Source organism: Juglans microcarpa x Juglans regia, chromosome 5D (assembly GCF_004785595.1).
Source record: "Juglans microcarpa x Juglans regia isolate MS1-56 chromosome 5D, Jm3101_v1.0, whole genome shotgun sequence".
In the NCBI taxonomy this organism is placed as follows: Eukaryota; Viridiplantae; Streptophyta; class Magnoliopsida; order Fagales; family Juglandaceae; genus Juglans; species Juglans microcarpa x Juglans regia.
In genome coordinates this window covers 15,298,394-15,325,048 of record NC_054602.1, presented here as the reverse complement: position 1 = coordinate 15,325,048, position 26,655 = coordinate 15,298,394, and the positions used below count along the sequence as shown (strand labels likewise).

Sequence of the window (26,655 nt, the reverse complement as noted above, 5' to 3'; positions counted from 1 at the left end):
TCAATTTTGATAAATAATCTGTTATTTTCTACTTTATTCTATTTCATTACTAATAATTAAATTATGAAATTAAAATTAAATTATTAATTAATATATAATTTTATTTTCTACCTTATTTTAAGTAAAAATTAAATTATTAATTAATATATGAAGTGTATTTGCAAAATATTACAATTTTTTATTTGTAAAATATTATTATTTTAACTTTAAAATGACTAGTCCAATGTACATTCACCCAGCTAAATATTAATGCTATAGTCAAAACTTAAAATTCTAACCAAAATTTGAACTTGATAATGGCTAGGCTATTGCAATGCTACATCCGAGGGGTACAAATTTGGCCACTAAACTCGTGAGAGCAGTGTAGAGGTGGCCCCCGCCCAAAGAAGCCCCCTTTATTTATGGTGGCCGGATTGGGGTATCTGGAGGTCGCCCACCCAACTGCCACCATCATCCACTTGGATTTAGAAGTTCACATTGGATAGTAATCCATACATACCATGAACCCAGCTGCTACTAATTGTAACCAAAATCAAATTCAACTATTCTCCAATTGCTTCACTACCAATTCTTCGCTTCGCTATATATAGGAACAGTTTACTTCCTCATTTCAAACTTCTCAACAAATCAAAAGCTTTGAAGCTTGACGGTTTTAGACTGTCAACTCAGCAAAAATCTAAATTACATATTGCTGCATATAACCTGCCTCTTCTTGTGTAACTCCTTGGCTTGCTTGGCATCTATTTGAATTTTGAAACCCCCCCCCCCCCCCCCCCCCCCCCCCCCCCCCCCCCCCCCCCCAAAAAAAAAAAAAAGAGGAAAAGAACAATATTACAAATCAAATAATATAGTCAACACTCACAGCAGACTGCAAATACAACTCACAGTGACATGGATCGGTTTTATAATGATGTGAAGGTCAGTCACTGGAACAATAAAAAAAAAATGTACAATTCTAATTCTCTCACTCTTTTGTCTGTTCTGTAATTCCCATGCCAGATTAGGATGTCCGGTTTTTTCTCTGTGCACCCAAACTCTGCGAAGCAGGCTTTGCTCGGCCTCTGCCAGCAGCCAGAGGCTGGGCTCTGGTTACAGGTGCGGGAGCAGCAATGGCATTCCAGAGATCATCATCACCGGCTGTCCCAGCTCTTTTCACATTTAAAGGTTTTGATGCTGTTCTAGGAGCAGGGGCAGCTATGGAATCCCACAAATCATCATCATCGTGTTTGGTGACCTTGGCTGTAATCTTAGGCTGTGAACTTGCAACTATAGGAAAAAAAAAAAAAAAAAAAACCATTGAGAGCCTTCTTGAATGAAAAATTAGACAATTAAACAATTTTAAACAGAAAATTGTATATATGGGGAATGATTGATGCTTGAATATATGTGCACAGGTGACAAGAAGAATTTTCTTCAAGTCGAAATGAGAAAATAGATAGAAGAAAATAACAGTAGCTATAAACATTCTACAACAGTTACTTATTAAATAAACAGATTATGCAATTGTATATTTTAAACTTTAGTTGCTAATGTGTATATTTTGAGTGACAAGACACAGCTATAATGCCAAAAGAAAATGTAATACACGGCAGATTTATTACCCACTCCAAAGGAAATATTTTGCTCAATTCGTTTTAACATGTGAAGTTCAGATCTCTGACCTAAGCTGCTATTAATCTAGAGAAGAAACACAGTCTTGTGCAATTAACAGAACATCCAAGTTAAAAATGACAATCCTAGCCCAAATGTCAATTGATTTAGTCCATATAAGACATGCCAAATGGCAGGAGCTTAATGGAGCATCTTAGTTCAAACTTCTAACAGTCATTAGATTCCCTACCACCAACCATCGAATTCAAAGCTGGACTAGGAGACAACAAACAACTTTACACCAAATTCATCAATTGATCAGTCTTTGCAGATGTTTTGGTGACACAAGTGGAAAGCATGCTTATTGAAATTCCATTATAAGTTTTCAGTTCACAGACCAATTGCTTGACATTTGGGTCAGCGGCTCTACTCTCAAATCCACTTCCCACCAAATTTTGCTGGCTAGTTGAATGGATAATCTACCTTGTTTTGGCTGCAAAGCAGGTTGTGAGACAGGCCGCTTTTGAGCTGCTTGAATGTTTGCAAGAGCTGGAGATGGCTTTAGCTCTTCAAGGGGTTCGATATCATCCCACCCATTCTTGTCAGCTTCATTTGCTTCGTCAATTCCATTTTCAAGCTCTCCCCAACCATCCGTTGATGTAGGGGATTCAGGTACAGGTTGATCAGCAAAATCTGAGGTGGAATGCTCATGGACAGGTGCTGTACTTGGTGTATCCATCACTAGGATTGTGGCAGAAAATTAATATTATTGAGATGCGTAGTTGAATAAATGCATCCATGCATTTTTTGATAATAATAATAAAATAAAATAAAAAAAAAAGATAATAAATAAATGCATCCGTGTCAAAATATGCATACAGAGGAAGTAGTAATAAATTGACTGCACCATCTAATACTAGTGCAGAGTGTGCAAATATAACTTCCAGAATAAAAATGATAAATATATTTGCTCTATCCTCTTCTTAGAAAATGTACTATGCATAAAGCAAGCCTTTCTTGGCAGACCCATCCCCTTTTCTTTCAACAACACCATAAAAGGAGCCTACATCCATATGCATATCGCAAATGATTAACCAATACATTTCATTTTTACCCTCATCCTTAATAATTAGCAAAAGATAGACACACAAGGCTGTATCTTGTACATATAGACATATAAGTTATATATATATATATATTGACAATATGACAAAGATCTATAAGCTATCCAACTAGCAAAGTTGGATAAAACCACCTTATGGCTCTATTAATAGCCATAATAAGTATCTTTTCAACCAAATTTTTGAAAAATTATCAACATTCAAGGCAGGCATATTCAATTGCCTAGAGGTGTGCTAGAGTAAAACAAGAGATCACATGGCCCAGATTTACAATAAGCTGATAAAGTAGAATGAAAAATGCTATCGATATGCCTACCTGAGCTGGCATTGGAAGAAGTTGAAGTTAGAGGTACGCTCAAAGTTGCAGAAGCTTGTTCAGAAGGTTTGCCTTTGAGAGTCAAGGAGCTCATAGCCCATCTGTATAGTTTACACACGTTTCAAGACAATAGTAAGTTAAATATGAATTTTCTACTATCCCTAGTTGAGAGCCAAATATGGAAGAATGGAATCGGGTAAGATCTCAATAGAACTATCTGAAAGCAATTGAGATTAGTAAATTAAGGGCATGTTTGGATGTCTGGATATCCTATGGTCTCTGAAAAAATAATTTTTGATTTTATAATACAAAATCCCAATTGCAAGTTACACTTAGGATAGGCAAGATAAAGTAGAAGATTCCAAAAAAAGACACTAATTACACGAGATGGCTTCACCCATGCCCCCTTACTTCCCAGTCTCACATAAAAGACACCCGCCCAGAATCATTCTAACTAAGCTAATTGCCTCCAATTAACCTAACCACGTGTATTCCTTTGAATGTAAAGAGCACACGTGCATACAAACATACACACACAAGTATACACTAAGAATTCCAAAATAACTCACCCGAGTAAACTAGCATTTGCTGGAATCGATGGCATTCCACCTGCAGCTCCAGTGGTATCTCCTGAATTTTCCTAAAAAGGACCAGTGGGGTAAGAAATCAACATTAAACACTAGGAACGAAAGAAACGGAATGAAACATGTTCATCATTGAAATTTATCAGAGCCTTCTGAGCCTGACTATTCAACCATTTCAGACTACAAATAAAATTAGCCTGACTATTCAACCATTTCAGACTACAAATAAAACAAACGAAACAAAGAAGACAAACAAAAAGAAATGAAGAGAAGGAACGGGATTAGAAATAAAACTTTCTTTTGATATCAAAAGCACCACTAGAAATGCACGAGCCACTGAGTCACAAATAGAATATGTACCTTTCTACATTTTGCCAAGAACATCATCTATGATAACATTTAAATAAAACCCACAGCATAGCATAAAGGTTAAGGCAGGAAACCCTATTTTATAATGTAAATGGCCACACACTCATTTAAGCATCATACACAGAATTGAAATAATTCCTGTTCTTTTTGTTAAGCAGAGATAGGTTTCCTTCAACAAGCAAGGAACACTTTGACAACACTAACTGTGCACAGACATTCTGACTTAAAAAAGACTCAGATCATTTTGTATCAAGGGCTGTTCTTCAAACAGAGGATGCTGGAGTTCAGAACAAAAGACAACAGCTTGGAGGGTGCTACGGTCAACCAAGGGAAGAGTGAGATGGGGAGGCCTGTGTAGGTGCAAAGATATCTGTACTACAATGCCATACAAAAATGATGTCTCAAACCACAAATTTACCAAGTGTTCCGTCATAGGTGACATGTCAACAGAAGAAACATTAATTCAAAAAATAAGTGGAAGACAAAGAGCATAAACATAAGCCGCTATGAACTCAAGCAATGCTTTTCTTCTCAAATATCTACATGCAGATTTTAGAAACAGAAGATGTACTTCAAATCAAAAGAGCGAAGGATTTACATACAAACCTTTTCTTGGTATTGCTTCAATATCTGCAAAAATTGATCGACCGCCTGAAATGCCTTGGACCTTACATCACTGTTCATTTTAATTTCTTTAAAAGGCAATTCAATAGCTCAAATGATGAACACCTTTAAGGTGCAACAATAATACAAGTACACATTCTTAGGAAACTACAACCATGAGATTTGCATCAAAGGGATCAGAGAGAGAGAGAGAGAGAATGGGGGGGGGGGGTTTGAAATGTCAGAGGAATTCAACTTATACATCGACGATGAGAAATGTCTTGACAGAACTATGGTTGATGCAAAATAACACTTGATCAAGTTCATTTCCTAAAGTGAGTATTTTTTCAGGACCCCTAATTTATTAATCTAGACCACTTTTTTTAAGTGTATCACATGTCATACGAGTTGCTTAACTTCTCATCTTAATAAAGAAAAAATCTATAGTAATATAGTTAGGTCAGGCAACACTTAGTCCATATGTGTGTGATGGTACAACACCTAAAATAGCAAATGACACGGTAAAGAAACAATTTTTTATTAGTGGTAAAGAAACATAAACAAGTTCCAGGAAATTCTCTTTCATAGAATGTAAAAAAAATAATCCCTTCCCCCTCTCTTTATGTGCGTGATGGCACAACACCTAAAATAGCAAATGACACGGTAAAGAAACAATTTTTTATTAGTGGTAAAGAAACATAAACAAGTTCCAGAATCCTTTTTTTAACAAGTGATCACATTCCAGGAAATTCTCTCTCATAGAATGTAAAAAAAGATAATCCCTTCCCCCTCTCTTTATTCATTCTAAAATCCACATTGGGCCTTAAATATCATTTTCCTCCTAGCTTTAGAGCAGAGTAACAAACAATTCATTAATACCTATAAAAGAAAAATACACACGCACACACACACACACAAACTATTCAATAGTCTAATTAGAAAAGAGCAGACCCCATCTTTACAATCATTCAAAACAAATAATCTTTAAAATCAAATGTCCCCAAGATGCTTACCGAAAATTGACAAAATATTTTCAAGAAAATTTCAAGTGTGTCGAAAATTATAATATGTTTGAGCCTTATCTTGATTTATAAATATGAATGTTATTTCTACAGATAGAAGCAAAACTATTTAAGCCTAACACTTCTATGACATAGAAAGTCCCAGGATGACAGGTGTTTTTTTTTTTTTTTTTTTTTTTTTTTTTTTTTTTACGTCGGGGAACCTCTCCCAAGGCAAGGCCCTTCGGACCCACCCCTGCAGAGTAAACTCTGGTCCCGTGCACTGCATCCTCGAAAGTTTCCCTTCATAGAACTGGTTAAATCGCTGGCTTTTCACCAAGGGGTGGGCCCCAAAGGATTGTTTGCACCCATTTGGTGTTGAACCTTAGACCTTGAAATGAGTGATACCCCAAGACCAAGGCCTTCACTACTAGGGCCAACCCCTTGGGGTTACAGGTTTAATGTTAATAGCATAAACATCAAATTAGGTTGGTGTTCTAATCCACCAGCAAAGTTCCTTAAGAACTATAATGTAATGTGTGGTTATCAAAATAGTTTTTTTTCTTTTATCAAGTTCTTTCCCAACGTGATTTCTTCGACTGGTTTTTTTTATCTCTTGCCCAGTCACTGTCCAGTGGCCTGTTGCTACACTAAGAAATGTGCATTTGATTTAGTGGTTTCCTCCATCTTTGACTACTATAATTTGATTCATGATAACTATTTAGAATAAGTACATCAAGAAAAAAACAAAAAATAATAGACAAATCATCTGAATAATTATTAACCTGTCAGGATCAATCGTCAGTACGACAACATTTGGAAGAATCCGAGTCGCTATCTCAGTGATGTCATAGTAAGAACTGGTGGCACAAAGAGCCATGATGCCTGGCACAGTATACTTAATGGTGAATGAACAAATGATATGAAACTAATAAACATCCAACACAAAGAATGGAAGATGAACCCAAAACCCACAATTTTGTTTTGTGCCAAGAACTCTATGAAAACCTAAGTGAAAGAGATGAACATCATATAGAGTTCTAATATACCGGCTCCTCTTGCTGGCGAGAAAGTATCGCGTAATGCACGAGCTGTAAATGCATTAATCAAAACTCTTTTCCTTGTCTGCATTGTAGATCCAAACCCATCAGTTGAGATTCTCACAAAAGGAAATTCAACACAACATCTTCTCAGGAATGATCAGAGAATGACCAATAGTACTATCTTAAAAAAGAAAGAAACAACCCATTCAAGTTACTCAGGAAATCAATGAATCAGTTAAAGCTGCAACTTGCGGATACTAACCCCTTCATTTAGGTAGCTTGCAATATTCCCAAGCAAAATGGTAGTGTTAGTTCTAATCGCTGGCTCTTCATCAACCTGCAAGACTTACAAAATTGAGAACCAGTACAACATAAAGAGAAAATTAATTATTCTATAAATTAAAAATTTTATTAATAATACTTTGTTAAACGGTTCATGCATGTTTGTTGCCTGGGGCAACAATATCAAGTTCTAAGGATTAAAATATCTCTTCATTTTTTCTATTGATTTCTCTGATCATTGATCATGGAGTGCCCACTTTAACTTCTGTATAAATAAGCTATTCTATTTGTACTGATATAGTAGAAGGTTGTACTCAAAAAACAACATGGGTGCTACCCAAGTACACATAGTATCTCTTATACATCTAAACGAAAAAAGAAAAAAACAAGAAAATTCTGAAAACTAGAAAGAAACCAACAATGATCAGACATCCAAAAATAGAGGGTATTAAGGAAGATGGCCCTTTGATCATCCACTGGCCTCTCAAGATCCTCAAAATTCTGGTCATTTCCTTCCCTCCAAATGCACCACATCAAAATTATGAATATGCATTAAACTACCTCAACTGAGGCATTTCATAATCAATAAAGCCAACTTCAAGAATTAAACAGTGTGCTAAAAGTATAAATTAATAACCAATCTTTATAGGCTTCACATCTCTATGGAAATGGTTGAAGCTATTACCTGTAACTTTGAGAGATATTTCAATAGTGACCCTGAAATAGTGCGCTGAGAAAGCTGCAATGAAAGTGAAATAGAAACATTTAGAAAATATTACCAAAAACAATTCCTACCAAAAATAGAACAAGTATGCTAACTGTTGCCTGATTTCAAATAGTAATAGTGGTAAAATTAAACCATGAAATCTTCACATCATTCAGTACCAGAAAAGATGTTGAGCATCACAAAACAAAACAATAATAAGAATCAGCATTACTGTCGTGGTAAATCTCATATAGTAAAGGGTTCTCATTGCATGAACAGTGGATTTCATCGATACATCTATTACACAGGAACAGCAGGAAATAAGAGTCTAAAACCTAAAGATATGATACACATACCTTAGGAGATATAACAAGCATAGATTTGAGAGTCAGTTCCCGAAGGAAAGCAGATGTGTCGGAGAACCCTGTAGCAACATGAGGGTAAACCTAATTGCAAATACCAAATGGAATTTTAGGATTTTCATATTGATAATTTGATTAACTAATATCATCAGGACTTGGATCCTGAAGAAAAGTAACTAGAATTCACATTTATAAGAAAGAGTCGTTAAAATCTGTCATTGACTGCATACTTGCTCATCAACAATTTGTGAAGATAATGATTCTCCATATTGATCAATATGCTGCAGCAGACCAACTCTTATAGCTCGGTCATTGGAGGCAAAGAGTTTCACAATTGTTGGCATTACCTATATAGAAAAGCAAGAAATTAGCTTGAAAAAAAAAAAAAAAAAAAAAAAAAAAAAAAAGATCCACAATGAAAGAAAGGAGGGGGAAAATAGCAAAAAGTGCTCCACATGCTTTAAAAAAAAGTCTAAAAAATAAGAAAACTGTAAAGGTACAGAACGAGCATGACCTTGGCACTGAATTCATCAGTTGAAAGCCAAGAACCCATTTTCAACACTGCAGTCAAAGCAGGGGCCGCAGCTGAACCAAATTCAAGGGCAGAAGCTAATAAAGGAAGCAACTGTGGAAAAAACATACAAGCATAAATGGGGATTCAAAATATAGATGATATATTTAAAGTTGACATATCACATTAGAATTTCTGAGTCACCTTTTTCAAGACAATTTGGCGAGGAAGCTGTTCTGCTAAATTCGGAAGCTTGCGGAAGAAAGTATCTTTTTCAATACTGTCTTTTAAATTTAGAATTTCCATGAAATGTATTGTGTCCACCAATTTATTTTGGAAATATTCTGCCAATCAATTGGACCTCATATTACAAGGAAAAGAATGGAAGAGAAAAGAAAACCCAAGAAACAATACTACAGCAGAAATATTAGAGACAAAACACAAACATAAAAAGAGATGACTAGATGAGTTTATAGGACCTACTGAAGCTGGACACAAAAATGATAAACTTTACATTATTTTAAATAAACTTTACATGAGGTTTATAGAACCTACCGAAGCTGGACACAAAAATAATCATATATATAAATAAAGTATCCCATGAAATTGTACTCCAACTTCTAAATATAAAAGGAAGATACAATTTTGAGCAAAATAAACTACCATAAGTTCTACTCTAGACTATAATAAACAGGTATCCAGGATAATATATTATCAGATTGGGAAAAAGAAAAGAATCCAGGATAAGGTGTTATAATAGCATAATGATGCAGAGAAATCTTCAATCACGAGGCCTACCACATTTACTAGGACTAGAGTTTCTGCAACACCATTAAAAACAGTTAAGAGCTCACCACTATTTTCGATAAGCTTTGATGTATTTAACCTACGAGAAGGCATAGCGCTCAAAAGCCGCTGATAATCTGGAAGCAGAGACTGTGAGGCAAGAAAATAAATAGACGCAAATGAAAATCAGATCAGAGCAACCAAATGCTTGCACACTAGAGCAGCCACAGCTAAGTATGTTACTCCAAAAGTAAAGGTTGGGTGGAGGGGGAATGGGGATTGGGAAAAAGTAGGGATCTTGTTACCCAGAAGCAGATAAACAATAATCTAATTGTCCCAAAAATTAAGAGACTAACCTTTGGAATGGAAGCAGTGTTTTTTAGTTCCTCTGTTCTGCCTAACTTCATGCCAGAGAATAGTTCATATATAAGACAGCCTGTCAATTATAATAATAAACTTAGATGACTTACAGAAGGCTACCAAAGAAAGATAATAATTAAGGAAGAAGACATAACATATACAAACATCTAGTGAAGCTGTAGAATTTGCATAAGTTAGCAGAGGTTCAGATTGGTTTCTCCATATTATGCAATTCAAGTGCACACGGATAAAAGGACTCAAACAAACTTTGAATTGAAAATCCTGTTACATAAGTTACTTTTTAGATAACGTGGACCCCAAAGACCAAGAAAATGCAACGTCTTTTACCCAGTTAAACCTTGGACCCGTGTAACACGCCCACATCACCAAATCAGGTAAATCATCGGATTTTTCACCGATGGGATGTGGCCCCTAGAAATTATTTCCACCCAAGGTATAAACCTGAGACCTGGGGGAGCATACCCCCCAGACCAAAGCCCTTACCACTTGGAACAAGCCCTAGGGGTTAAATCTTATTACATAATTTATTATTGGCTTCTTCTCTTGATTTCTATAAAGGATTGAATTTCAAGCTGTAATTCGTTAGGGAATCTAATCTACAGATCTGCATACTCGGATGTCTCTCTTTTTTTTTCATAAATCATTTACTTATCAAAGTAAGTTAACAGTAAGATTAATTCATGACGACGAACAAATAATTCAAAATTAGAGAACTAGAGGCATATAAACAGAAGCCTACAAAGCAATCTGGTCTCAGCTGCTATCAGTACATTGATCAGTAATTGTCATTTGCCATAACCATGGCAGCTCCCTTTCACATGTTCATGCAAGAAAAAATGTAATCTATCAAAGTCTGATTGATACAGATCAGCTCGACATATAAGGGCTCATAACAAGGATTAAAAGACATGTATACCAACAATCATGCTAGGGCGACATCAAAAAGGGAATTTACAATCCACCTCAGATACCAAACCGTCATGCTTTATTCTACCCAAAAAAGGATCTATGAGAGACTTACCCAAGCCCCAAGAATCAATAGCCCATGGTGGAGATTTTTTGATCGCAGCCCAGTCGGAATTTAACAACTCTGTTGGTTTGTATTGTGCTCCAACAAGCCAAGCATATGGCTGAAAGGAATATAATAAATTAATATGTGAGAAAAAAATCCCAAACTAACTCTCACTATGCCATTTTTTATGAAATCCACCGCGAACCATGAAAACTAAGAATAGACTTCACACATATAGAAAGGCTACAGGAATCATACTTTCAAAGTTGTGGGTTGGGTGGGATTGGTGATGCACTGCTGAAGGTAGGGATTCAAATAAGGATACTTTAGAGAAGTTCATTAAGGTTGGCTAGGCTGAAATCCAAGTTCATTAATTGAAGTAAAAATCATTTAGGAACCAGATTTTGAGGTTAAAATGTATTCATCAAGTCTTGAAGAGGGGAATGGGCTCAATTTCCTCGCAAAAATATTTTGCAGGCTATGTTTTCAGAAAAAAGTGGCTTTCTTCACTTGGCCAATGTTGTTTGACAAGTCCTGACTGAAAACTGAGTAAGTGCAGAAAAGTGACAGCGGCTGGTTTTGTGTAAGCTAAAATAAGTGGCAAAACAGGCTAAGCACATTAAGTTCCAGGAATGAAAAATGCAGAAGTTTTGAGTTCACAGAAATAGTATGATACAAACCATTTAAGTCATGGAGAAATTAAAACTCAAGAGGTCAAATCCAAACACAAAGATTACCAGCATTGGTACTGTGGATGCTTCATTATTCACATCAAACTCAGACAGAACATCGAAGGCATGCAATTTCCAATCCAAAGTTTGCGTGACAACAACACTTGCCAAACTTACATTACCGTGAACCTGTAGTAAAAGCGACTCAAAAAGTAAATTGAAGTTTATAACTAGAGAGAGAGAGAGAGAAAGAGAGAGTGAGGGAGAGAGATATAAATCCAAATCCTAGGATACGTACAAGCTTACAGTCATTGTTTAAGAAGCTCACAGCTTTGGCTATCTGGTGCAATCCCCACGCATAATACTCATCCCTGTAACCAACTCAGATTATAACAAGTCAGATGAATAAAATCCACAAACCAGTTGATAATGATGCTTCAAACAGCTGTCTTAATCCTACCTTTTGCATTTGACATCATATATAGAGACCAAAAGACTTTGGGCATCTGCTGCCCAAATATAAATCAACAAAACGATGATAGAGTTGGACCAATTACATTGAATTGATAGAAGAAAAGGAGAATGGCGGGCAAGCTACAATATAAACAAGTCATCCCTACGGGTTTGAAGGAAATCACGATGCATTGATGCCCCCATATGCGAATGTGAGTTACATAATCTGAGGTTAGTTCTCCTACTGCTTCCTCTTCTCTGTTCGATTTCAAGAGGGTTAAACAATCTGATGATGATGCTTTGGTGGATGTGGAAGTGTTATCAGCGGAGGCTGAGTTTCAGCCCCACCAAGAACCATGAAAATTATGAGTTGGAACTCCGAGGGCTTGGCCACGGGGTTTTCGTTTTCTTCGGGATCTAGTCCAAAGAGAAGCTCCCGAAGTGGTTTTTGTGATGGAAACCAAATGTTTAGCCCGATGTATGTTCAATTTGAAATTTTCTTTGGGGTTTACGGGTGTCTTGCTGTTAATTTTGAGGGGTGAAGTGGTGGCCTAGTTATGTTTTGGTGAAAGGAAATCGATTTAGAAGTTAGTTCTTATTCAAATCATCATGTTGATGCTTGGATTCATGATGCTGATAAGGTATGCACATGGCGGTTCACTGGGGTTTATGGCCATCCAGAAACAGGGCTTCGCAAAGAGGAATGTCAGTTGCTGAAGCATTTATCTAAATTTTCCGCTTGTCCTTGGTTGTGTTTTGGGGATTATAATGAGATAGTTTTTGATAAGGAGAAGAAGGGAGGTCAGGTTAGATTGGATGGACAGATGCAAGAGTTTAGGGATGTGATAGATTACTGTCAATTTCAGCAGTTATCAATGGAAGGTTCTGATATTACATGGTCTAACATGCGGGTAGGCAAAGCTCATATCCAGGAAAGGCTTGACAGGTTTTCTGCAACTATAGATTGGATGACATTGTTTCCATCTCCCAAGGTTAGTAATTTACCTACATCTTATTCTGATCACAATTGCTTAATCCTCAACACTACTGGTTTTGTTAGTATTCCAAGAAGGGGTAAGAAACCTTTTAGATTTGAAGCAATGTGGGTAGCGGTTGAAGGGTTTGTGCTGAAGTCATTTCTAATTCCTGGTCTGAAAAGGGGGGGGGGGGGGGGGGGGGGGATCTGAAGAGGTTATGAAATTGGCAGCTGGAATGTCTAATTGTCATAGTAACTTAGCTGAATGGAAGCATTCTCATTTTGGTAATATTTCAGACTCGATTGAAAGTTAAAAGGAGAGAAAACTGAACCGATTAATGGCTGTCCTTCTTTACCATGTTCTTTGTCTGCTGTGAAATCCACAAGACATGACATTAATCTGTTATTAGAAAGAGAGGAGTTAATGTGGAAACAGCATTCTAGAGCTTTATGGTTACATTCGGGGATCAGGAATTCTAAGTTCTTTCATTACAAGGCTTCACAAAGGAGGGCGAAATACCATAATTCAGCTCAAGGATGATTCCATTCCGGTGTGGACTAAGGGGTTAGATATGGAAGAAGTTATCGGGTCATATTTTTCAGGACTGTTTACCACTTCTAACCCACAGGGTATGAATTTTGTACTTGACACTTTACAGACTAAAGTTTCAGCAACTATGAATAATGATTTTATGAAGCCATTTTCCCAAGATGAGGTGCAGCAAGCTTTTTTCCAAATGCAACCTATGAAGGCACTGGATCTGGATGGGATGCCTCCTGTGTTCTTTCAGAGATATTGGCATATTGTGAGGGATTTGGTAGTTAAGGTAGTGCTGTCTTGCCTTCACCAAGGTAAGGTTCCTCATGAGTTAAATGAAACTTAACTTGTTCTAATTCCCAAAAAGAAAAAGCCTGAGAAGGTTACTGATTATAGGCCTATTAGTTTGTGTAATGTGGTCTATAAGATCCTTGCTAAGGTTCTTGCTAATAGGCTAAAACTTATTTTGTCACAAGTGATTATTGAATGCCAATGTGCTTTTGTTCTGGGGAGGCTTATTACTGATAATATTTTAGTTTCTTTAGAGACTGTCCATTATATTCGTAAGCGGAGGAGGGGTAGGAGGGGTGTGATGTCTTTGAAGCTTGATATGAGCAAGGCCTATGATAAGGTAGAATGGTGTTTTCTTGAAAAGGTCATGCTTAAATTAGGCCTTGGTAAAAAAATGGGTGGATTTGATATTATCTTGTATAAGTTTAGTTTCTTATAAAGTTCTCCTTAATGGTTTGCCTACTTCATCTTTTGGAGCATCTAGGGGTTTGAGGTAAGGTGATCCTTTATCTCCCTATTTGGTTGTGTTATGTGCTGAGGGATTATCTTGTCTTATTAAAGATGCTGAAAGTAGAAGATTAATTAAAGGTGTGAAGGTGTGCAATGGTGCTCTAACAATCAGACACTCGTTTTTTGCAGATTATAGTCTATTGTTTTGCCAAGCTACTAAGCCTGAAAATGAGTGTCTTTGGCATATTTTACTACAGTATGAAATGCTTCAGGGCAACAACTGAATTTAGATAAAACAGAATTGTTGATTAGTAACAATGTCAGGATCAATGAAGTCAATGCAATTAAGGAAATTTGGAATGTACAATCTGTCCAGCATCATGATCGTTATTTGGGGCTCCCATCATTTATAGGTCGGTCCAGACATGCTACTTTTAGGGAGTTGAAGACAGGGGTTTAGAATAAACGACAAGGATGGAAAGAAAAGCTACTTTCACAAGCTAGGAGGGAAATTTTAATGAAGGCAGTGGTTCAAGCTCTACCTACTTATACTATGAGTTGTTTTCAGTTACCTAAGTCCTTTCGTAAGGAATTGGAAAATATGTTTGCTAGATTTTGGTGGAGACAACGTGGCACAGAACGTAAGATGCATTGGGTGGGATGGAATAAGTTGTGTAGTTTCATGGAGGTATGGGTTTCAAAAACTTGGAAATATTCAATTTATCTTTACTTGCTAAACAAGGGTGGAGACTTATGCATGATTCTCAGTTTTTATTGTTCAAAGTTTTTAAGGCGAAGCATTTCCCTCACCCAACTTTTTTGAAATCAACTTAGGTTAATAATCCTTCATATGTTTGGAGGAGTCTTTATACTGCAAAGAAAATTCTCAATCAAGGTTGCACATGGCAGGTTGGTAGAGGGGATTCCATTAATATTTGGCAAGATAATTGGGTTTCAGTAAATTTGTTACCTTATTTTCTTGCTGCCGATCAATTTTTACAGATGGATTCCAATGTTAGTGAGTTGATTGATAGTGCTTCTTGTACCTGGAAGGAGGGATTAAACCGTTCTGTTTTTTCCACATATGTGGCAGACCAGATAATTCAGATTCCTTTGATTTTAAAATCTAATGATCAGCTTGTTTGGGATAAGAATAGAAGTGGTGTGTATACCGTGAAGTCAGGCTATCACTCTGCCATGAATTTGTTGGATAAAGAAGGTAGAATTGAGAGTTCTGGTGCACAAAATAACCTTGAGTTATGGAGGAGATTGTGGAACCTGAAGTTACCAAACAAAGTGAAGAATTTTGCTTGGCGGGCTTGTACTAACAGTTTGCCCACTAAGTTGAATTTGATGAGAAAGCACATTCTACCCAATGATCCATGCAAACAGGATGTGGAGAGTTGAAATCATGTTTTCTGGTGGTGTTTGTCTACTCGCTGTTATGGGAAACTAGATGCCCCTTGGTTTTTCAGTTTTTGCATGCTGAAATGGAGTTTCAGGACTTATTATGGACTGTAATGGAGGCTAATGTCCCTATTGTTCCTCTTGTACTCACTATTTCGTGGGTATTTGGAAATATAGGAATCTTAGCATCTTTGAAAATTCAGATTATGCGCTTCAAGAGATTGTTGATAATTGCCTTGGGTATGTGGAAAGTTCCATTACCATTAGACCAAACCAGTCCATTGTTAATAAGGAGAGGGTTCTCTCTTGGAAGCCTCCACCATTGGGTAAGGTTAAATTCAATTTTGATGGGGCTTTATTTCGACATTCTTCAACCGCTGGAATTGGGGTTATTCTACGGAATGATAAGGGTGGAGTTCTGTTGGCTGTGAGTAGAAAGGAAGTGGGTGTGTTTGAAGTGGATGATATTGAAGCATTGGCAGCTCTTCAGGGTTTACAGATGATTCATCATTTTGGTATATCTAGTTTGATATTGGAAGGCAACTCTTTATCTATTATTGAAGCTATGAAATCCAGAGAACCTAAACTCACTAAGCAGGGTCCGTTAATTATGGAAATTCAGCTCCTAATTAGAAGATTTCAGGACTATGAGGTTCTTCATGTTGGTCATCAGGGTAATGAGGCTGCCCACTTGCTTGCTCATCATGCTAGGCTAGTGGAAGATACAGTCTAATGGTTGCATCAATGTCCAGATTTTATTATTGTCTAGGATGCTATTGGATGCTGCCTTGTAATTGATCTTGGATGCTGTATTTTAACTGAACTCATTTGTATTTGTTTCATTTCATATGAATGAACTCTGTTTCTTATTAAAAAAAAAAAAGACCTGAAACTATCCATGTGCAATCATGTAATGCATGTGCCTCAAGTATTTCTCAATGCAGAAAAGAAATAAAAATAGATGATCCTGTTAGGAGTGATAGACATGGCAATAGTTAAAATAAATCCAGCTGAGTAGATTGTCCGTACCTTTGTGTACCTTCTAAACCTAGTTCCTTGATCTTTTCAGACAGCGGCATAACAGGCTCTGTGACAATATAGATGGTAACCTTTGAAGTAGAACTATCAAATGTTTCAGTCTCAGTACTGTGAAGAAATGATAAAATATTGGGATGTCTGACCTGGAAAAAGAGCAAAGTCTGCTTTATATGCTTGAAGGTACAGAATAAAAATCAACTTCCATAGATTTTTTTTTATAGGTAAACGATTATTTTTTTTTAATAAGAATAAGCTTAGCCCAGGTACACAGGGGATATACAAGAGTTAACACCTATTTAAGAGGGAGAGAGAGAAATAAGAAAATCATGAAAGTCTAGGCCGTTAAAATCTACAGCTTTGGCCCAAAGAAACAAAGTACTAACAAACAATGATCTAATCTCCTCCAATGATCTCTCTCTGTCTTCAAAGGCCCGGTCATTGCGCTCTTGCCAAATTCACCAAAGAATACATATAGGAATCATCTTCCACATAGCTGAAATTTGTGGAACACCGCCCAATACTCAACCAACATGCCAGAAGTTCAACCACTGTTGCATGCATAACCCATGCTAATTCTGTCCTTCTGAATACATCGATCCATAATGCTCTTGCGATCTCACAATGTAGAAGAAGATGATCCACTGTCTCACCACTTTGTTACACATGCAGCACCATTCCACCACTATCACCCAGCATCTCCATAGATTATCCGTCGTCAAGATCTTTCCTAGAGATGTTATCCATGCAAAAAATGCCGCCCTAGGAGGGGCCTTGTTTCTCCAAATTCTTCTCCATGGGAAATGATTATTCTGCGATTGTGTGAGGACCTTATAGAATGAACAAACTGAAAATATTCCTTTTCTGGCAGGTGACCACCACAATAGATCAGCTCATTGTAATCTTGGTCTCACGGAATATAGGAGTTGGAAGAAGTTTACAAAATTACTTACTTCCCAATCTTGGGCCGCCCAAATGAAACTCACATTCCACTGAAATAAGTCACCATCCGTCTCCATGAGGTTCGCCACTGAAGCTTCTTTCTCACATGCGAGTGTGAACACTATAGGGAATGAATGCTTGAGGGCACTATCTCCACACCATATATCATGCCAGAATTTAATTCTTGTGCCATCTCCCATCACAATTTTGGTATGACAGACAAACACTTCCCAAGCCCACTCTACAGGAAATCACGTTGCAGTTTCTCAATACGTGTTGCCACACTTGCAAGAATTGGAAACAATGATAAGTAATATGTAGGTAGATTAGAGAGATACTTTTGATTAAAGTAATCATTCCTCCCTTCGAGAGATACAAACACTTCCAACCTGCCAATCTTTGTTCTATCTTCTCAATTACTGCATCCCAAATAGATTTAGCCCTAGAGATGGCCCACAATGGAAAGCCAAGATAATTCATAGGGAGAAAGGAGACCTTACAACCAAGGATATTAGCCAACATCCAGATGTTACGAACGTTGCCAATTGGAACCAACTTTGACTTAGATAAATTCACTTTCAATCCTGATACCGCCTCAAAGCAAAGTAGTAGTGCCCTTAGTACCTTAATATGATTTAGGTCTACCCCGCAGAAAATAAGAGTGTCATATGCAAACAACAAATGTGAGATGTGAATAGTACCTCGATGTCTATCACCCACCAAAAATCCCTCCAAGAACCCCCTGTTAACTAGCGCTGAAATCATTTTGCTACAAGCCTCCATCACTGTGACAAAGAGAAGTGTGGACAATGGATCTCCTTGTCTTAGACCTCGGGAGCTACCGAAAAAACCAACTGGGCAACCATTCACTAAAACTGAGAATCGTGTCGTCGATATGCACCACCTATGTACACCACCTCTCCCCAAAACCATATCTCCCAAGCAAATACAACAAGAAATCCCAGATGACATGATCATAAGCTTTCTCCATGTCCAACTTACACAGGAGACCCATATTACCAAATTTTAATCTGCTATCTAAACATTCGTTAGCAATGAGAACTGAGTCCAAAATCTATCTTCCCCGTACAAAGGCATTTTGAGGTTTTGTAATGATCCGCCCCAACACTCCTCCCATTCAATTTGCTAGCACCTTAGAAATAATCTTATACACCCTATTCACAAAGCTAATAGGCCAATAATCCCGAACCTCTGATGCCCCCACATTCTTGGGAATTAGTGAAATAAAAGTGGCATTGAGACTTTTTTCAAATTTTCCAACCAAAAAAAATTCATGAAATACCTTCATTAATTCCTCCTTCACCACTTCCCAACAAGATTGGAAGAAGCCCATAGAAAATCTATCTGGTCCCGATGCTTTGTCATGTACCATCTTCCTCACTACTTCATGAACCTCAACCTCCTCAAACGGCCCCTCCAGCCAAATGGCATTATGCTGCTCAATGGACTCAAAAGCAAGCCCATCAATCTTCAGCCTCCACCCCATTGGCTCGGTAGGCAACTTGTCAAAATAACCAGCGACATGTTGGATCTCAGGGCTATCCGTGGAAACAACTCCACCAATATTCATCATTTCAATGGCATTGGTTCTCCTATGGGAATTTTCCATTCTATGAAAAAATTTTGTGCTACGGTCTCCTTCTTTTAGCCACAACACTCGAGATTTTTGTAGCCAAGAGATCTCTTCCAATAGGGTAACCCTCTCTAGTTCTGAAACTAGTTCTGTCTGTCGAGCAACTTCCTCCAATGAAAGGGCCTGTCCCTCCTATGCCCTCTCTAGGTCATGGAGCTCCTCCAATAGTGACTTCTTGCAGTTACCTATATCTCCAAAGGACTACGCATTCCAAAGCTTTAAATCTGTTTTTAAAGCTTTCAATTTACCTGCAAGAATGAAACTACGGCTACCTTGAATCTTATAGGAGGACCACCATTGCCCTACCCATTCCACGAAGACTTCTTGAGGAACAACGCTTCTAATGAATATTTAAAAAAAATGCAGAAGTATTTTCTAATAGGCGTTAGCAGCATGTTGGCAACACTTTCCATGCTGGAAGTGGGAATGAGAAGAATCAACTTCAGTTGGCAATATAAAAAGAGATGCCTCAAAGTAAATGGCCTAGGTGAATTTGTTTAGAGGGTTTTAAACCTCAAAAAGTCTATAAATGGGTAGGCCTATACTATCAATGAATAACTGGTTAAATCCCAAAGATGGCAATCAAACAAATTATAAGATTTTGAATAATTTATTTTCACATTTTCTAAGATGTGAATAACATTAACAGAATAAATGGTTCACTGAGTGCTGTGCTGGGTTCAATTTTTTAAGTGACACAACAAGACATGAGTTCTCTCAACCACAAGGAGGGGTAAACCAATTGCATTACCCTTAGATTGATGTACATGGGAGGCTTTTTACAAACATAACTGCAACAGCAGCACCAATTCCATTATTTTTTCATGCTAAGCAATTATATTAGTTAGTTTGGCACTACAAGTAATTAATTATAGTAAAAGAGATACATATATTTAGCCAATAATAGTGTATGACTAACCCCTTGGGGTTGGCCCAAGTAATAAGGGCTTTCTTGGGGTATTCTCCCCTAGTTCTAAGGTTCAAACTCTTGGGTGCCAACAGTTTCCAAGGGCCACGTTCCATTAATGAAAATTTGATAATTTACCTGATTCGTGTGATGAGGGCACGTTAGGTGGGTTGGGACTTTGACGGGGTAAAAGGAATAATGTGTGCACGGTCTCTAGGTTCCTCATCATCAAAAAAATAGTGCATGACTATTGGGATAAGGAAAAGATGGTAGTGACCCTTAAAGATTTCTTTTTCAAAACCCTCTATCATTGGGTGCGTGCTTGTTTTGGTTTTTCTATTTCAAATTTTTCATGATTTGTGCATGACTATTGGGATAAGGAAAAGATGGATATGCCCAATGTACTTGATAAACGCCTTGTGTATTCTCTCACTTTTCCTTTTGTCAGCTAGGGTTGCTAGAAGAATTGAGAAAATTTATCATAATTTCTTATGGGAAGGAATAGGAGAGGACAAGAAGGTTCATTTGGTTAGTTGGAACAAGGTTTGTCAACCGGTTTCTTGTGGAGGATTGGGAGTGAGAAATTTGGGGTTGTTTAATAAAGCACTCCTTGGAAAATGGCTTAGAAGATATTATGAAGAAAGAGATGCTTTATGGAAGAATGTTGTTGCTGTTAAATATGGGAGTGGGTGGGGGGATTGGTGTTCTAATGAAGTTAGGGGAGCGTATGGGGTGAGTTTGTGGAAGTTTATTAGGAAAGATTGGGGGGAGTTTTCTAAACATATTAAATTTAAGGTGGGGGAAGGGAAGAGGATTCTCTTTTGGCATGACATTTGGTGTGGGGAATCAGCTCTTAAATCAAATTTTCCATCTCTTTACAGGATTGCAAGGGATCAAAATATTGATGTAGCAGACTATCTTCAATGTACGCATAATAATATTCTATGAAATGTTGACTTTATTAGAGATGCAAATGACTGGGAAGTGAATGTTGTTTCAGATTTTTTGGGAAGAATTTATGATTCAAAAGTGATGCAGAGAAGAGAGGACAGGCTACTATGGGACCATGCTGGAAATTTCAGGTTTTCAATAAGTTCTTTTTATAAGGTGCTTAATTGTCATTTTGGCAGTGTATTCCCTTGGAAAAGCATTTGGCGGGTGAAGGTTCCTACTAAGGTGGCGTTCTTCAGTTAGGTGGTTGCTCTAGGGGAAGTATTAACCACGGATAACCTTAGAAAACATGGTTTGTGTATAGCTGATTGGTGTGTCATGTGCAAGAAAGATGGTGAATCTATAAATCATCTTTTTTTACATTGTGAGGTGGCAAAGTCTTTGTGGAATGAGGTTATTGGTCGGACAGGTTTATATGGGGTTATGCCTAAGGAAGTTGTGGATCCTCTTGCATGTTGGTGTGGTTTTGAGACAAGGAAAATGTGTAGCTGCCAGATGGAGAATGATTCCTTTATGATTAATGTGGTGTCTATGGCTGAAAAGGAATGGGAGAAGTTTTGAAGACAGAGCATTCTTTTGAAGATCTTCGGAATTTTTTCTTTTCTACTTTGAGTTTGTGGGCTAAGATCTTTTTTTTTTTTTTATAAGTAAGTGGGCTAAGATCTTTGTAAGGAATGATGATAATGTACTGAATCTGTTTCTGTTTTGGTTTTCCTGCTTTCTAGAGTGTAGTAGGTATTTCCTTTGTATATATCCTGTGTACTTGGGTTGTGCCTATTCTTGATAATGAAACTTTTTATTAATTATAAAAAAAAAAATTGTAGAACTAAAGGTTTCTACACGAAGGATTTCTGTAGGATTCAATAATATCTCAAACAACCAAACAAGTCAAAGAAAATATACTTCTTGTATACTTCGGAAATGCCTTATTTTCTTATGAATAAAACTTCTTGATTACCTATCAAAAAAGCGTACAACTCTAGCAAGGTTTTTTCTCTTATACACATCCAGTGTACTTGGCTAGGCATATTAATATTAATAAAATTTTACTTAAAAAAAAAAAAAAAAAAGGGTGCAACTCTAACCTCGAGTCACGGAACTTAAAATTCATATCATAGAAAGGAAGGCTTAATTGCAATTAAAATATTGTTTCCACTAAGCTCTGAGAGCTCTCAAATATGTTGTCTACTTTTTTTTTATAAGTAAGAACATATTTTATTGATCTAGAAATAGGCATAACCCAAGTACATAGGAAGTATACATGTGATTACACCTAATAAGGAACTAGAAACAGTTACAAAGAAATCGTGAAAGTTGAGACCATTAAAGTCTATAACAATGGCCCACATAAATAAAGCCTTTCAGAAAAAACTCTTAAACTCTTCCAAGGAGCGCTCTGGATCCTCAAAATCTCATTCGTTCCTTTCACTCCAAATGCATCAAAGTAGACAAATGGGAACCATCTTCCGCACAGCTGCAATCTGTGGTATCCCCGTGATCCCTCTCCAACTAGCTAGTAGGTCAACCACCCTCCTGGGCATAATCCATGGTAATACCACCTGGCTGAAAAAGTAATTCCATGAGGCCCTTGCATGCTCACAATGTAGAAGTAAATGTTCCACTGTTTCACCGTTATTTCTGCACATACAACACAGTCAACAATGATAAGCCCACGTTTCCTTAGATTGTCAATGGTTAGAATCTTCCCTAAGGATGCAGTTCAAACAAAAAAAAGCAGCCTTAAGAGGTGCTTTACTCCTCCAAATGCTCTTCCAAGGAAGTGATTACTACCTTAAATAGTGAGAACCTCATAGAAGGAGCGTGCAGAAAATTTTCCTTTGCTGGAAGTCGACCAAACCAACTTATCCACCACTGTATCAACAGGTCCAATGGTGTATAACAAGTTAAAGAACTCAACAAGGACACCCACCTCCCAATCATGTGCCTCCCTAATGAACTTGACATTCCATTGTTGTGAGCCATTAGTAATTTCCCTCAATTCCGCCACCAAAGCATCTTGTTCCTATGAAATTATGAAAATAGAGGGATAGGCATCCTTAAGAGTCATATCTCCAACCCAAACATCATGCCAAAAACTGATTCAGTTACCATCCTCCAAACACAACCTAGTGTAGCTAGAGAAAGATCGCCAACCTTTCCGGATATTCTTCCATAACCCTACTCCATATACCCCTAACTTTATTAGAGCACCAGCCCCTCCTTATACTCTCGTACTTAGTATCAATCACCACTTTCCATAATACTTTCCTCTCTTAATTATATCTCCATAGCCATTTCCCAATGAGAGCCTTATTGAAGACCAACCCCCAACCTGCCACCCCTCATTGGAGAGCACACCTTGTCCCAACCAATTAAGTGAAGCTTAAACTTGTCGCCAAGTCCACTCCACAAAAAATCTCGTTGGAGCTTCTCAATCCATAAGGCGATACTAGCTGGGAGAGGAAATAATGATAAGATATATGTGGGAAGGTTTGAGAGAGTACTCTTTATTAAGGTAATTCGACCCCCTTTAGACAAATACAACCTTTTCCACCTAGCCAGCCTTTGCTCTATCTTCTCTAACACTTCATCTCAATTATGTTGTCTACTATCACATGAATCTCTCAAATTGCATATGAAAAACCTCAACAATTGGCAGGAATAACTACCTGTGAACCAATGAAAACAGGAGTTCCCAAACCTTGAATCCAGCCTTGGAGAATGCAAATCTAGCGTATTGTCATGGAATTCATAGTTTACATCATATAAAGGGTTGCTAAGGTGCAATTAGAATATTGTTTCGATGTAGTTTTGAGACACAAGCATAAAGTTGAATATCACATACACCCTCCAAAATGCACCTATTCCATGAAAAGATTTCTACAAATGGCAGGGTTAGCTGCCTGAGTACCAATGAAAACTGAATGGGAGATAACCTATCAGAAATTGAAAAACAAAATCATTTACATTGCATAATGTTCCTTCAAAATTGTATAGAAAGGAAAAATCAAATCAAAAAGTAAAACTGGTAAGGGATAAAAATTTATAAGCATTCAATTAAATCTAACCCCATAGCTATAAAAAGCTTACAGTGCGGAGACGCTTGACACCGTTTCGACCAGCAGTTAAATGTCCATCTTGGGCATTACTACCAGAAAGAGAGAATATAGACACTGGAGACCCATCATCCTGAAAATCAAGCCAGAGTTTGGAAAGTTCTTCAACTTAAATGATGAAAATGATGAACAAAAAAGACAGAAAGGAACTTTGACTTCTTAGGGTTTAAAAAGTTAATCCTCTAAATACTACAGATAGAAAATTATTACAATCATTTCAAGTGAATATAGTAAATTTACATGAGTACTCTGTATATCTTTTACGTGCATACCGGCTCCACAATAATTCATGTGAAATTCAGATCTCAAAGTTGGTGCAAAAAAACTCTAGTTTTGCAATATTACATAGCGAAATGCAAAGCAATTTAGTAATTAAGCCACGTTATCTTCAAAAAGTGGAAGAATTGCAACTATAAGATCCAAGAATTGATTTTGAACTGTAGCTCCTAGTGAATTCTAAAATCAATTCTATGAAACAAAATCCAGAGGAATTCAATCCAATTGTGGACCCCATAACAAACACCATAAACGAAACTACGTTTCAGGGGTGCAAATCAACGAAACCTGACCCTAGCAGATCGTTAAAGCCACTAAAACCACGGAATTGATTAAACAAATAAACACACACATATGTGTAGGCATGAGAGAGAGAGAGAGAGAGAGAGAGAGAGAGATGCGGTGTGGAACCTTGGAGGTGGCACGGAAGTGTGTCCAGGAGCCCCAAGCGGAGGGATAAGGGTCGCCAATGTTGTAGGGTAGATCTTTAATTCCCGTGCTAGATCCACCCACTACTCCCTTCAAGAACTTCAACATGTTCCTATGCTCCTTCTTCTTCCTCTTCTACAAATTGGGAGGGAGAGAGCGCGAGACAGAGGAACCGAAGATAAAAATGCAACAGAATCAACCGAAAAATATTCGCAATCACGTATAGTTGGACCCTCGGACGGGCACCGTCTTTTGAAGCTACTCTTCGCAGATCGTTATTTTATTTTTTTTTATCGAAAGAGCTTTTGCGATTGTTGTGCAGCAAGTTTTTTTTTTTTTTCTTTTCAAATACTTTTATATTCGTAGCCACATTTTAAATGCTCAAAATATATAAACACACCGTACTTTTCATAACACTTTATTTTAAAAAGAGAGGTACTCTTGTAATTTTGAGTCTCGTCTCTTGCTCTCGCTCGGAGACGAGAGGTGGTGAAAGAGTGTGCTCCTACTAATTTTTAGAGTGGAGTTGGTATTATTTCATTGCAGAATGGCAGAGATTAGGGACTAATGGGGGTAATTATCTCTAATAGAGGAGGAAGATATACCAATTGATATCGGAGGGAAGGCCTGAGAGAATGCTCAACGTAAGAGTGAGAGATGTTTAATTGAAAAAGTATATATGGAACATATGATAACAAAAGCTACAATTGATGCAACGATGGCTAAGGTGTAGAAAGTTGGAAACTGACAAAGCCGGCAAATTTTCAAGAGTTGGGAATAGAACATATTTATTATCATCTTTGAAACTCATGCTGACAAACAAAGGGTAGAAGGGGGTTGCCTTTGGTTTTTTGACAATCATGTCTTTGTTCTTAAGTCGTTTGATGGGTTTACACAACTTCACAAGATGGATTTCAATCATGCATTGTTGTGGGTACAGATGCATAATTTTCCATTGGCTTACATGACTCGACAGATTGGAGAATGGCTTGGAAATTCAACGGGGGAGGTGGAAGAGGTGGATGTTGATGAAGATGAAATAGTATGGGGGAAGAGTTTACGTGTGAAAATTAAAATGGACCTCACAAAACCCATTGCAAGTGGGCATGTGGTTAAGGTGAATGTAAGAAGTGTCTGGGTACCAGTGTGTTATGAGAAACTACCAAGGGTTTGTTTTGATTGCAGTCATATTTTGCACTATGGATTAACCTGCTCAAAAGGCATAAAACAGAGGAGTGGTAGTAAGTAGTTTGGCACTTGGCTTCAAGCAAACGTCTATGCGAGGTGTTGAAGTACTCTAGTTTAGAATCCAGATCCTATGGATGAGAATGGAAAAAAGAGTGAAGATCAGAATCCAATTCAGACTACAGATGAACAAGAAGAAGCAATTCCCAATGGCCGGAAGGCCAACGACGAGAACATGGAAGACGTTACTTATGGAGACGTTACTTGACCTAATTATGGAGAATGAATGGAAGAAGGTGTGATTGGTGCTGATGATGACGAGGAAAATCTGGGAATAGTGTCATTGAAGAAGTTGGTGGGGAAAAGAGTTGAGAAAAGAAAGAAAACAGTTGTAACGGTTGATTTTGAAACAGATAATGGGGGAAGCCTGGAGAAGTTATGCGTTGAAATTGATACTTGCCTAAATGGGCCAATGCAAATGTATTCATCTCACTTGGGATGCTTAAGGGAAGAGCCCAATCATGACCCTAACTCTAGTTTGGGCCCATGCACTGGCCTTAAGGTCCCTCCAGATAGTCTAACAACTACTCAGAAGAATAATTCAACTCCCAAGTCATGACAAAAGCAAGATTAGCCTACTCATGGAAATTGGAAGAGAAGAGCTCATGCCACAGGTCAGAATCTCTCTCTCTCATAAGGGTGTTGCT

General features: G+C 37.5%; 1 protein-coding gene across 1 annotated transcript; it reads right to left on the bottom strand.

Moving 5' to 3' along the window:
- Positions 1–833: 833 nt before the first annotated feature.
- Positions 834–25,092, bottom strand: LOC121264559 (probable inactive serine/threonine-protein kinase scy1). Its single transcript, XM_041167801.1, has 21 exons — positions 24,746–25,092; positions 24,033–24,131; positions 16,483–16,634; positions 11,637–11,709; positions 11,405–11,527; positions 10,677–10,785; positions 9,631–9,710; positions 9,343–9,424; positions 8,693–8,832; positions 8,492–8,602; positions 8,208–8,324; positions 7,972–8,061; positions 7,595–7,648; positions 6,890–6,964; positions 6,634–6,709; positions 6,370–6,469; positions 4,587–4,656; positions 3,597–3,667; positions 3,028–3,128; positions 2,074–2,331; positions 834–1,266 (listed from the first exon to the last, which is right to left on the bottom strand). The coding sequence occupies exons 1-21, from the start codon at positions 24,869–24,871 to the stop codon at positions 1,001–1,003; spliced, it is 2,373 nt and encodes a 790-aa protein (XP_041023735.1). The 5' UTR covers positions 24,872–25,092; the 3' UTR covers positions 834–1,000.
- Between the last annotated feature and the right edge of the window lie 1,563 nt (positions 25,093–26,655).